Source organism: Mustela putorius, unplaced genomic scaffold (genome assembly GCF_011764305.1).
Source record: "Mustela putorius furo isolate JIRA1106 unplaced genomic scaffold, ASM1176430v1.1 tig00000139_pilon_pilon_pilon, whole genome shotgun sequence".
In the NCBI taxonomy this organism is placed as follows: domain Eukaryota; kingdom Metazoa; phylum Chordata; class Mammalia; order Carnivora; family Mustelidae; genus Mustela; species Mustela putorius.
This window is the reverse complement of record NW_025421293.1, coordinates 7176167-7189494: the sequence shown is the minus strand read 5'-3', so window position 1 is coordinate 7189494 and position 13328 is coordinate 7176167. Positions and strand designations below refer to the sequence as shown.

The window sequence follows — 13328 nt, the reverse complement described above, 5'->3', positions numbered from 1 at the left end:
CCTACTGTTGGCGTCTGCATTATTTCTAATTTTCCTCTTTTCTAAACAGGACATGCTAAGCATTCCTGTACATAAATCTCTGCGTGCGTCTCTGGTCATTCTTGTGGATGAATTCCCAGAAGTAGAAGCACGAAACTGGCGGATTAATGTACATTCTAACAAGTAGCCCATCTGTCTGAATGTCAGCAGGGCCTACGGTCTGGCGTCAGTTACAGTGGGCGTGTGTGCTGACGTCAGAGCCACGTTTCCGGGTTCCTTTCTGAGAGTCCTGGGCTAGGAAGGCATCCCTGGGGCAGGGCCCTTGTGCGGCTCATGAATCCCCTTTGCAGCAGATCCCATAAAAGGTGGGTGCAGTGTTGAGTCAGAGAAGAGCATCTGCTTGTCCCCTCATTCAGGCCGCAGGTACTAACTGAGGGTCTCCTTGGGGCCCCACACACCATCAGGGGCCCCAGGAGCGGGCTTGGGGTGTGCGCTGCCCCTCAGCCGCCTACTGGGAGTCTAGCCTTGGTTCAGCCTTCACAGCGGATGTAAGCCCCATGAGGGCAGGACTGGGACTTCTGGCCCCTTTGTGGCATGAAGTCAATGCTCAGATGGTTCTGTAATGAATTAGGCGCCTGATGTGCAGGTCGTCTCTTCGACAAATTCAAACCCCAGCGACGTGTGGCTGTGTAATCAAGTCACAGCCATATTTTCAAAGTTTGGAAATAAAGGGTTTAGACATGAGCCCTTATTCAGAAAGTGACCTAGAGGGGCATCAGGTGTATGTAGCGAATGGGTCAGAGGAAGCTGAGGTCGCCTCCTCCCCTGGTCACCAAAAGTCCTGCCGGAAATCCCTGAGCCACCAGGCCGGGCTGACGCCAGCCCCGGCTATGAGAGCCACACTTCCCAGCCCTCTGCCCTGCAGACACCAGCACCAGCGGGGAGAGGGGCCTCAGTGCTCCGGGGTGGCCGGCTGGCCCAGCTGCGTCACGGGACACCAGCAGGTCATCAGGCCGCCTTGCTGTCCTCACAGCTGGGTGCAGTTCTCTGCCCCAGGACCAGAAACCTTAGAGCCGCCATTTCTCCGGTGTCCTGGCCTCTTAACCCCGAGGACTCCTGAGAGCTTTTGTGTGTGTGTGTGTGTGTGTGTGTGTGTGTGTGTGTGTGTGTCTATCCATAGTGATATGTTAGGGGCTAAAACTGACACTTCTTAAAAGCACGAAACTACATCGAGCACATGCGGCCTTACCTCAGAGCGATGACATCATCACCCGTCCTAGATCTGGAAAACTCCACGTGCCTTCACGAGACAACGAGGGTGGAAAAGGCAAATAAAAAAAATGGTGCGGACCTCGCGGACCCTTGGAAGGACCTCAGGGAGCCAGGCATCCCCAGGAGTCTCACTCTGACAGCCGCTGGCTTGGCAACCTTTGGGTTCTCCCGTCCTGCTAAGCTGCCACTGGGCAATTCTGGTTCATCCTTCAAACCAGGGCCTCTGTGTCTTGAACGTGGGCACCATCCTCAGTCCTCATCACCTTAACTCCAAGTCCGCGCATAGTGGCCCAATACACCTGCCACTCGTCACCATCAGACGAGTCTTCGGAAAGAAGGACACCACGTGCTCTTGCCCAGGGCACTCGGGGGTCCCCCCCTCCACCCTCAGGTGCCCGCAGCTGACTGTCAGCTCCACTGGGTTCCACCAGGAACCCTCTCCCGCAGCTCCGCAAAGCCAGGCCTTCCTGTTAGGCAGTTCGATCAGGCACCGTGCTAAAGGCGTATCCGTCAGTGTTAGAGACTCTTGGGCCAAGATACAGAACATGTTTTCAGTGGAGCAAAGAAATTTAAATGGGAAGAAATTATAGCATGAGCAAGTTTATCCCTTTCAAGATAATCTCATTTAATAACCAAAAAAACTCACAAAGATGTGCATTTTATCCAGCTCCAAAAAGGCAGCATGGCAGGTTATGTATTGTGGTAATTACAGGTTTGGGGTTTCATTCCTTCCTTAAAGTAGATTTCTATTATTTCAGAAATTCAGCCGTTGTAGAAAAGGACTCTTCATTTACCGCGTTGCTGGGTGGCCCAAGCACTGCAGAAATAGGTCAACTACGGTAATCGAAATTGACTGCTGATAAATAATTAAAGCTAATGGAATTTTCTCGAATCTGTGAACTAAAATCTTCGAGAAATTGCCAGGACATACCGCCTGCTGTGGTATAGAAAGGTATTTTTTATTTAACACTCGAGCTTAAATGCCATTTAACATTACCTTTTTTTTCTGTCCCAGAGGGAGTACGCGTCCGCCTATAAAAGTAACCAAAAATAGGGTGCTCCGTTGATAGCCGCGTGATTCCTCTCCAGGTGATGAGACCAGAAGCGAAGGTTTCGGGATCGCGGCACAAAGAGAAACTTCCCTTTGCGCCAAACTGCATTTTTAAAAGTTGAGCTCACGGTCCACGCGTCGTACAGTCTGTGTTGTCCGGGTTTCAAGCCTCCAACACCCGGGCTGTACCCTTGCCTGCCCCGATACGGGAGAGATTCCCTTGAATCTGATCGCCGTGCAGGGAAGTCAGTCCCGAGAGCAGTTTTTCTTTCCCAGATAATTAGGATTCTGGCCTCGGTGCCACCGGGACCTTAGAAAAATGCACTGGACAAAAACACACGGACGGTATTTGTAGCCCAGAGACGGCTTGTCAGTAAGAAAGCTGACTGTGACATCACCGTCTAGAAGGGCAGCCTGCGCCGGGGTGGGCCACCCTGGTTTTTCTTTGCTAATAAGGATGACTCAGACATCATCAGGATATTTTAGGACAGCCAAGACATCAGAATAGAGAATCAGGAGCTCGATGGTTTTGAACAGTATTCAGGCTTTTGGCTTTAAGCTGCAGAAAAAAGATCATTTTCTCATTTCAGTCTGATGAGTCTCTCAGTTGGGGAAAAAAAAATCACCAATTTCTAATCATGTTTTGGCCAAGTGGTAGTTCGGTTAACTACAGTCTTTGTCTCTAACCTGATGTTGTGCTTGCTGTTTTAATGCGTTTATAAATGGCGGACTCTGTTGCTGAAATCAAATGCATTTGCACTTTTCAAGAAAATACTCTAGAGAGGGATTTCTTGACTGGCAAAGGAAGGGACTCCGTCTAGGTTACCACAGTTGGCGTCTGTGTGACCTCGGTGTCCAGCGGCCAGAACCGGACTGTCTGTAGATTCAGGAGGCAGGAGGCCTAGAGGGGCAGTTGATCCCGAGGGAAGACGGGGGGTGGCGAGGAGGGTCTGCGGAGCGAGGCGAGCGGGGTTTGCAAATCCTGGATGGGCCAGAGGGAGCTGAGCTAGAGCCGCTTGTGTTCCCAACTGCCGGGCAGACCCACAGGTCCTGGGAGCTGCTTCTTTCGTCCCCCACTCGAGGAAACACATGGTAAAGCAAGTCAGCGAGTGGATTCCCTCGAATCTGCTCTCAGAAAAACAGCGATTGTGACATATTCATTAACGAGCCGCTGCTAGTCACAGTCCTTACGCCCGCTCAGGAAAGCTTTCCTCCCAAATGTTTGCCTTCAATGGTGGCACCACAGCTGCCACATTGGAGAGCCCTGTCCCCATGCCGAGCCGCATTCTCGCACCACGAGTGTCCCAGCAGGGCTGGAGGGCCCTCGGGAGGGCAAGCCGCATGGCCGGGACACCACGGAGAGCTCCTCTGCCTCGGGCAGGAGGTTGGACCAGATGACCCTTCCATCTCCAGGTTAACCTGACGAAGGTGACAGGCGACAAGCTGACAGCTTGTAATTTAAGAGAGACAGCCCCTCCACCTGACGTCTTAATTCTTTCTCTGCCCATTCCCTGTGATCAGTCAGCGGAAGGCTTTCGTGTGTTTCAGAGTGAAATCCAGTGTTTGAAAAACATTTTCTGTTTCCAACAGACACACGATAGGGTGCAGATTACTGCGAAGCCCCGCGTGTCGCGGTCCATCTGTGACCGCCACCGGCCCGCCAACGCATGCCTCCCTTCTTCTCGCCCGTCACCCCTTCCCTGTTTAATTATTTTGAAGCAAAAACCATATTTTATCCATAAACATTTTAGGACAGATCTCTGAGAGACAGGGAACCTTTTGAAAAACATAGCCACCACACCCAAAATATAGGCCACCGTAGTTTCGAAACAAAAACCACTCAGGGGCTATTGTTCTAACGTCCGTGCGTTGGCAGCTGTATTTATCGATTATAATGCCTACACTGGACATGTCCTGCCATCTTCAGAAGCAGGGTGAGGAGGGAGGTCAGTGACACCCCAGGTTAAGAAGCAGCACCCTTTCCTTAGTGTAGCCCAAAATAGGGGCATCTGGCTGGCTCTGTCAGTGAAACACTCTTTATCTCAGGGTTGAGAGCTTAAACCCCATGTTGGGCACGGAGCCTACTTAAAAAAAAAAAAAAAAGTGTAGCATAGACTAGTGGTACATCTCACAGGTGACAATACCACATTTAATGAAATGCCGTATTACACAGGAGCTGCCTTTGAATATAGACCAAAAACCTTTCCAGGTCAGAGTCGTCTTACTTTGAGGCGTGAGTAGTGAGGGAGAAACAAGGGGTTAGTGAACTCATTTGGAGCCCCCCCCCCTTTTATAGCCCTGGGTGGACCTGGAACTTGCAATCACCCAACACATAAGCATTCTAGAGTTTTCCGTGCGAGCCAGACTCCTGTTTTTGAGCCTCGCCTCTGTGGAGGGTTAATACGCAATCCAGCCTTCACCACCCGAACACAGCGAGCAAAAAGGGAGCTGAGACAGAGGAGGGGGGAGAGGAGGCTGGCCCTGATTGGAACCTGAAGGTCGCTGAAGGGGTGGCACCGCTGTCATTGGCACTGGGCTGGGTCCCTGAGGTTTCTGCGCCCACCCCGGGACCAGGGCTCTGGGCAGCCCTGTGAGAGTCCTGATTGAGCCGCTCAGAGGTGATGTCAACCAGCCTCTCTACTGCCCTCCCTCCCCTGTACCCCCTGCCCAGTGCTCCTGGAAAGGCCAGATTGTCCCCAGAGAAGACAGGACCCATCCCTGGGCTGCCACCAGAGGGAACGAGACACCTCTGAGAGACGCCGTCAGACAGTTGTGAGCCTTAAATGTCATTTCACAGAAACGCATGTGACTTACCGTGGAGCAGAAGTGAAAGGACCATTATAAAATTTAGTAAAATAGCCTGAGAAGTCTAGAATAGAATATTCGGAAAACAGGAACCATTTTGTGATTGAAGATGTGATTCACCGCCTTCCTCTGTTGACACGTGACAGCCAAGCCATCTCCCTTCACCTGCTTGTCCTTCCAAGCCTAAGCAGCCGTGCCCTGGGCTCCCTTCTTTCCCCGCAGACGTGGACCTCGGTGGCCACCAGTTCGATATCGGGGGCACGGGGTTCTGTGACATGCCCAGCCGGCAGAATGGGAGAGATTCCCTGGTACAGGGAACACCAGGCTCCACGGTGGGGACAGAACCTTCCTGGGAGACCACCCAAATGTCCAGAATGGGCAGAAAGCCAAAGATTCACCCCGTGCGCGGCCAGGGGCTGTGTTTGGGGGGTGTCGGCCTAACAGGTGCATCTGAACACCACGTGGTGCTTCTGTTTTGTTTTGGTTTGCTTTTGGCTTCTAAATCAGCACGATTTTCTCCAGGAGTCATCATTACACAGAAAATTCCTCGGTTGCATTTTGCCGTTCAATTTTCTGATCTCAGAAGTGAATTGTGAATCAGTGGTTTGGAGAACAATGAAAATCCTTTTCACCTAGAAGCGCCTCTCTATAAACACGGCTTGTTATTTGGAATGCACTCAAGGGAGAGAAGGTTGAAATGTGCTCTTCTGGCTTCGCCAACAGGCATCGATATTAATAATCTCAAGGACATTACTTTCTGTGTGTTAAGGTGTTTTTTTGTTTTCGCTCAATGAATGGTACAGAATCAAAGTGAATTTAAAACCGCGCTGCAAAACCTGTCAGTGTAATTAGTGGGTACCCCGAAATTGCAGAGTTTTTTGTTTTTGTTTTTGTTTTTTTTTTAATCTTTGTGCTCAGTCCGTCATTAGTGGTTCATGCCAGTATGGTTTTCACTGGCCTGGCGCCCACGTTCTTCGGTTCACAGTTGCAGAGAAGGGCACACAGACGCATGTGGTGGCCAGCGTGGCTCTGTCTGCCCTTTGTGGTGCTGTGCGGACAGCAAGTCATGTCACGGGCTCTCGAACGGCAGTGGACGGCCCCGGGTCACAAGTGAGCACCCTGGCCCCGTCTCCTTAGTTTGGTACAAAAGCAGATGATATTCGCAGGTGGCAGAATTGGATAAGGAATTTCTCAAACAGCCAAAAATCAAATTAGAATGGGGGATTTCTAGCTGCTTACTTGAAGTACACACGTGCATACGGCTTTGCCGATCTGATTATGAATATTTACTCCCTTTTTACCTCTGAAGCCCTTCAAATACACGCATATGTGTGTGTACAAACACATACATCCAGCTTTAATGTCTAAAGAGGTTATTTGAGGGGCACCTGGGTGGCTTAGTCAGTTAAGTCTCTGCCTTTGGCTCAGGTCAGGATCTTAGGGTCCTGGGATCGAGCCCCGCGTCGGGCTCCCTGCTCTGTGGGGAGCTGCTGCTCCCTCTCTGCTCCCTGGCCCTAGGGACATGCACTCTCGTTCTCTCTTTCTCAAATAAATAAATCTTAAAAAAGAATTTAGAAATGTCTATCTAAAAGGTTGTTTGAGCAAGCTTGTCATGAGATGTGACTACGTCCTAGGGAACAATTGTGCAGTGGGTTGGTCCAAACAGGGACAGTGGAGATGAGTTTCCTTAATTCAGTCACGATGGGAGGCTCGGCTCCTCTGCCATCCCGGAGAGCTGTGACAGAACACAGGGACACCTGTATCCTCTCTTCCACTTGTCCAAGCAGGTGTTCCCACGAGCTGGGCCCCGAGCCAGGCTGGTGGGCTGCGGGGTCACTGAGGGCAAGCCCAGCAGGAGGCGCTGCTTTGCAGGGTGACCTCCCTGCGCTCACGCCCTGCCCTCTCTTCTGTCACCCATGGGGTTCCCAGATGCCTGGACCCTGTCACCTTTCACATTCCACGACCCTGTCCAGGTTCACCATTTCCCCCCTGAGTCTGGGCCCATGGTAGGACTCCTCTGAGTGATGCGTGTGTGCCCCGCCCCATGTCACTGTCCAGGTGGCCCCAGCTGTCATCCCGGTGCCCACACCTGGCCGAGGTGATTGATTCTTTTACAGAATCTCGCTGTGGCACAGGCCTTGGACAAGTTTCCTTCCTCTTCTGAGCCTCACGTCTCCTCGGCTGTAAAATGTGGGTGTCTGTCCCTTCTGTTGGCAGGGCTGCTGTGTGTCACACACTCAGTCACGAGAACTGGCGTTCACTCAGCCTGAGACCCTCTTCCCCGCCGTCCCCATCTCTCTCTGGAGCTCAGAGCGCCAGCGCCTAAGCCCCTCACAGGTTGCTTCCCATCCCCAGTCCATTCGGGGCGCCCCGACGCCACCACGAGCTCCGACTGCTAAACCCAGCGGTTTTGTCGCGCCTCATGTCTGTGACGCATCCCTTCCCCTGGCGGTCCTCCCGCTTCTCCTCATCCTTGTTCTTCCCTCTGATCGGCTGAGAGCGGGGGACTGGCCAGCCTCAACCCGCTCTCCCACGAGAGTCCCGATTGCTGCCTGCCGCCTCTCGTAGCCCTGAGCTGCTCCATGAGATGATGGGGTGGCGGGGCGCGGGGGCTGGGGCAGGCACCTGACGCGTGGCCAGTCCAAAGCGAGATGTGCCGAGCTATAAAATGGCAGATTTCAGAGGCTTAACACGAGAAAAAGAAGTATCCTTCTTTGTCAGTTAAGTAAATAATAATAATACATTAAATTCATTTTTACATTGATTATATGGGAAATGAAAAGATCTTGGATGGATTCATTTCATCAGTTTCTTTTTGCTCTTTCCATCTCGTTGTGGAAAATTTTAAGGTGCATAGGTGGTCGGTGCCTGGTTTTCGGTGGGCGCCGCTGGCTTGGACCGTGGACCTGGCTCTGATGTAGGCGCCGCCTTACCCCGGCAGGTCTGTGATGCACTCTGAGGGGTTGTTCAGCCGCTTCTTTCCCGCTCACACACTCATGCCCCCACGCCGTGTCTTCGGAGGTCCTGCAGTGTACCAGGCTCCGTCTCAGACCCGCAGGAGACTGGGATCAGTGCTCCTGTAGAAACGGGCTGACATCACATTCAGTCTCCGGGGAGCAATCTCGTGTTGGGGCCAACCAGCCTGTGGGCCCCAAAGGGCACCTGGTGCCCCTGGGGGGCCCACACCTGCAGCCCTGCCCTCATACTGCATGAGGTGGGATCAACCCACCCGGGAAAGGGGTGGCGGACCCACGCAAGGTTTAAATCCTCTCGTGCCTAGATTTCCGCAGCAAAATATTGTCCAGCCCAGGGTTGGCTTCCGGCTCTGGGACTCTGCAGGGGGACTAAAACCTACTCCCTGCCCTCGAGCAGCCCGCAGTCTGGAGGGAAGAGGAAGCACGTCCTGTGGCATTGGGCCTGGCTGCTTCCAGGTCCCAGTTTCCAGATCTGGACACGTAGAAAGCCTTAGGAGTCCCCTCTCCAGAGCTCAAGGGCCATCAGGGAAGGGGACTCTTAAGGCTTTCCACCCAGCAAGGCAGGCCTGCAGATGATACGAGGGTGGGGCGGGGGGCTCAGCCTAGCTCCCTAGGGGCCCTCTCGAAGCCCAGGCCTGGGAGGGGCGACGGTACCTACCAATGGGGTCCACCGATGTGGACAAGCATCACGTCGAAGTTACTGTCCTCGAACTGTTCACATCTTATTTTTACAAAGTAGATGAACATGGGTTTGTGGACTCTTTTTTTTTAAAGATTGACTTATTTGAGGGGCTTCTGGGTGGCTCTGTGCTAAGCCTCTGCCTTTGGCTCAGGTCATGATCTCGGGATCCTGGGATCAAGCCCCGCATTGGGCTCTCTGCTTGGCAGGGAGCCTGCTTCCTCCTGTCTCTCTTCCTCTGCCTCTCTGCCTGCTTGTGATCTCTCTCTCTGTCAAATAAATAAAATCTTTTTTTTTTAATTATTTATTCAAGAAAGTGAGAGAGAAAGCGGGGGGAGGGGCAGAGGGAGAGCCAGAAAGATTCCTCAAGCAGACTCCCTGCTGAGGGTAGAACTCCACACGGGGCTCGATCTCATGACCCTGAGACCATGACCTGAGCCGAAATCAAGAGTCAGACACCTAACTGACTGAGCCACTCGGGCGCCCCGGTTTGTGGCCTCGGGAGAGGACGATACTCGGCCCATCTGTGGAAGCCGAGCTTGCGGGCCACGGACTAGGCCAACACTGCCTCGTGAATGTTCCCCAGCTCCTCCTTACCCACTGGGACGTGCACCCGAGCACCAGGCAGCTTGGTGAGAACACCGGAGAATGCAGCCGTGCCACGTTCACCAGCCGCCTTCCTCCAAGTCAGCCTTTTCGGAAAACGAACAGCAAACCCCATGCATCATCTTGGGTTTGCAGTTTGTGACGAGAGTAGTGCAGTGGGCTTATCCCACCTGTCTGTCATTGCCCCAGGGACGGAGGAGGAGGGCCGGGGACTGGGCTGTCCCCAACCCACAGTGGGCTGTTCACGTTAGACCTCCCACGTCATTACCTATGTTCCCAGGTTTCTGACAAAGGAGCGTGGCTCATTTCCTTGTGGTTACGACATGGGCTTTTACCATTGACCTTGACTGGGATCCAGGGTGATCCCCCCCTTTCCATCCCCGGATCCTCGTTTACCAGCTTTAGGTGTACATTGTATCTTCCCTCCTCCCGAGAGACACAGGGCTAAGGGACTTTTCTCGCCCTCTTCCTGGCCGCCTGCTCCCATGGGCCATCCAGGCGCGTCTCCCCAAACTCAGGGTCCCTGACTTTCTCCCGTCTGCACCGTCCCTAACCTCATAGACCCCCAGGTCCAGGGAGGGACGTGGGTGCCCTTGGGGGCGGTCTAGCACAGATGGCCTTATTTATTCCGGAAGAGGCTGATAAAGAGTTTGACTGCCTTTTATGTCGTTGAACTTGGTATAAGAACATAGAAAAGGAAGTAGCGGAGGAACAAGCTTACTGCCTTCTCCAGGGAAGTAATGGTATCACCCTTAGGAATGCGACATACGGGAAAATGTGTAATTAAAAGGGAAACATTAATGCTTCTTGATTAAGTACTTCTACGGGGTCACAGTGCAAGGCAGCGTGGGTTAGCTGTGTTTGGCAGAGAGCTTAGCATGTAGCCTGTCTAAGAGATCGCTCAGCGGTGTTGGGGGAACCTGGCTCTGTGCTGCCTGGCGTGGTAGCCGCCAGCCTTGTGCAGCTGCTAAGTATTTAAAATGTGGCTTCCTCAATGGAAGGAACTGGATTTTTAAGTTCAGTTTAATTAAGTTACGTTTAAATATAGATGAAGTTACATTTAAGTGTAAGTAGCCACTAGCTCCATCTTGGACAGCACGGGCTGGAACGAAGGGTCCTAACCTGGGCTGTGTGGGTAGGCTTCAGGAAGGCCACTGCAAAATCATTTGCAGAGTCACAGCTGGAGGGAATAGATTCCCGAAGATTCTCAGAAGCCTTCATGACCCACAATGGTTAAGGGCCCCGGTTCGGAGGAAAGCGCCAAAGACACAGCAGCAGGAAACACCAGGAGCCGCTGTTGTTCCTAATGCAGCTCAGCTCGGTGAGGGCGGGAGCTGGTTTCAGAGCTCAGGATGGAAGAAGGGCCGGCGGGTTAGGTGCTCGGCAGAAGGAACACAGAATCCTGTTCATCCCTTAGCGGAGGATCGAGCGGGTGCCCACGTGCCCCTGTGCGTGCAGAGCTGACAACGACGGGTCACCTTGGGGGTCTGCTTAGAGAATCACAGCGTCCGGAGCAGGAGAGGCTGAGGGGTTGTCCGCCACCCCTTTGTGGGGGGCAGGGGTTCCCCCGTCATCCACCTTCAAACAAGACTGGGAAATCCTGGTTCCAGAGAAGGCTGTCTTCTGTGCGCTCAGACGGATTCAGGGTGACTCCAAATGTGCTAGAAGGCCTTTCCCTGAGTGGTGACTACTATTACTTGCAATAGTAAAGGTGGTTCGTGTTATTAAGTACTTACTCCACGCCGGGAGCAGTGCTGTCCCCGCTGCTTGTGTTTCGGGGAAGACACAGTTACCCTGGCGCACGTTGGAGTGCAGGGAGCTGAACTTCTAGACGTGGAGTGGCATCCCGCACTCCCAGAGTGAGCGGCCGGGCCCGAGTTCGGAATCAGGGCTCTGCCAGCCTCTTTCCATCGTACGGACTGAGTTCTGACCCAGGAGCTGTAGACAAGTCCAGACTCTGCATTTGCCCAGTAGCACCTGTGTATTTGACGGCGGGCTCGAGGCAGCGTGCACAGATGGGCACACTGAGAACCGGCCCAAGAAGGTCCTGTCCGCCTTTGCAGCCCAGATGCTGCTTCCTCTGTGAAAGCCCTGCTCGCCTCCTTCATCTGGGTTTATTACCCTTCCTGTCTGCTCTCCCTGTGGCACCTGGGGGCTCTTATCCTGAAATAATACGTTACCTCCTTCCTGCGTTATGGGTTGATTGGCCCATGTCCAGCATTTACCAGCACTTACCAGTCGGCATGTGCGTCAGCTCTGGGACCTGAAACTAGGTAGATGCCTGGCCTTGGGCCAGGCTTACTAAAGCCGATCTGCTCTGTAGATACCTCGTCTGCTCCCATTCTCGATGAAGGAGAAGTTGCGTTATTTGAGTATATTTCAGAGTCTTCAAAGCACACATTCTCAGTTACTTCATTCTATTTTCGTGGCGCTACAGTTGCCACGCGATGTTGTGTAAGGTGGAGGGGAAGATGGGTCGGTTCGGCGCTTTTCCATATGGCGGCATTGCCGCTGGCGTCGGGCTAGCTAACGCCTTTATCACACTACATCATTGTCGTTCCTCTTTTGTGTTGAGAACAGTTAAGATCTCGTCTCTCTGCAGCTTTGAAGTCTATAATACAGTCTTATTATCTATAATCACTACGTGGTGCATCAGTCACTTCATTTGAAAAAAAATATGCTCGAGGAGATCATACAGACGTTCCTCTGGGGTGTTCCATTGTCAGGATAGGGGTACTGAGGGCTTGGAATGAAACTGTCCATTGAGCGGATCAGACACGGATCCAAAATAGACATAACCCCCAGTAACAGCGCTCAAAAGACAGAGCTAAAATGCAGGATGCTGGTCCCGGATCCTTTTCAGATACACATGAGTCAAATGTTAGAAAAGCTCGATTTTCTACTAAGCAGGTGGTCTGCAACGGACACTAGCCAACGCTCAAGCCCCTCGCCCATTCAGAGCAAGACTGGTAGAGCTGGGACTCGGCTAGAAGGGGCCCTAGTGGTCTCCTTCCCCAGGAAGTTCACTGACATTACGGAGCGCCAGCGGCGGGATTTATGTTGTCCGAGTGAAGGAAACAGGCAGGGGAGGGCACCAGGATGGCTTTGTCTGACGGGGATTGTCGCTGAATTCAAAGCTGTTTCTAGGAAGCCTTAACGAATGTTTCCCTTCTCTTTCCTTCTGCCACGGCCGTTTGCTGACCCACCGCTCCTGCTCCAGGATCTGCGCAAGCACGTAGCGCCGCTGCTGAAGAGCTTCCAGGGCGAGGTAAGCGTCTCTGTTCGCTTCACATCCTGAGCCACCCCTCCTAGCTCATTGCGCTTGCCTTTTATTCTCATTAAATAAATGCCGTTGACAGAAGGTGCTCGCCCAGATGGAGCCTTCCCAGCTGCACTAACTCAATGTCATGTGGGTTTTGTGCCTCCTGGTGTGATGTTTCCGCCGGGTCCTCAGTTAAGACCCGCGTGGAGAGCGGAACCGAAGCTGAAGTGTGGGGGGATGTGGGTGACTCGCGGCCAAGCGGCCTGCGTGCTTGTGCCTCACCCAGAGGACGGGGTGTGTCCACGCTGCAGGCTTCAGGAGCCCGCGGGCCTCCCCAGCCTCACAGGCCCGGGGCCGCTGCCCCCGGGAGGCCCTCCCATGCGGGAAGCATGAAGGGGGGCGACCTGGTGCTTTCCCGCCCAGCTGCCGGGGAAGGAGGGAGTTCACTGGCTCGAGGCTGGAAACAAAGAGCAACAGGCAGCCCCGAGGAGCGAGCCTGGGCTCGGTGGAAGGGAGAGCTGTCCCCCGAGGCCTTCCAGAGAAGGATCGCGCCGTCTGACACGAGGTCGGGCAGCCCCCGCAGATGGGGGCCCTTGCGGTGGGTGATGCTCCTGCTCCCCCCCTGCCTTCTTTGGAGACTCGAGGAACTTCAGAAAACCAGCCATGTCGTTACTGTCGTGGAGGTGGCCGTCCCCGGCT

General features: G+C 53.4%; 1 protein-coding gene across 7 annotated transcripts in view; it reads left to right on the top strand.

The window, feature by feature from the left end:
• The window catches only part of CUX1 (cut like homeobox 1), a 352615-nt gene that overhangs the window by 150509 nt on the left and 188778 nt on the right, over positions 1 to 13328 (top strand). For all 7 annotated transcript variants that reach the window (XM_045075003.1, XM_045075002.1, XM_004761600.3 and 4 more), the window contains exon 3: positions 12588 to 12635. In XM_045075003.1, the coding sequence (XP_044930938.1) occupies positions 12588 to 12635 (48 nt within the window). The remainder of the gene's footprint in view (positions 1 to 12587; positions 12636 to 13328) is intronic.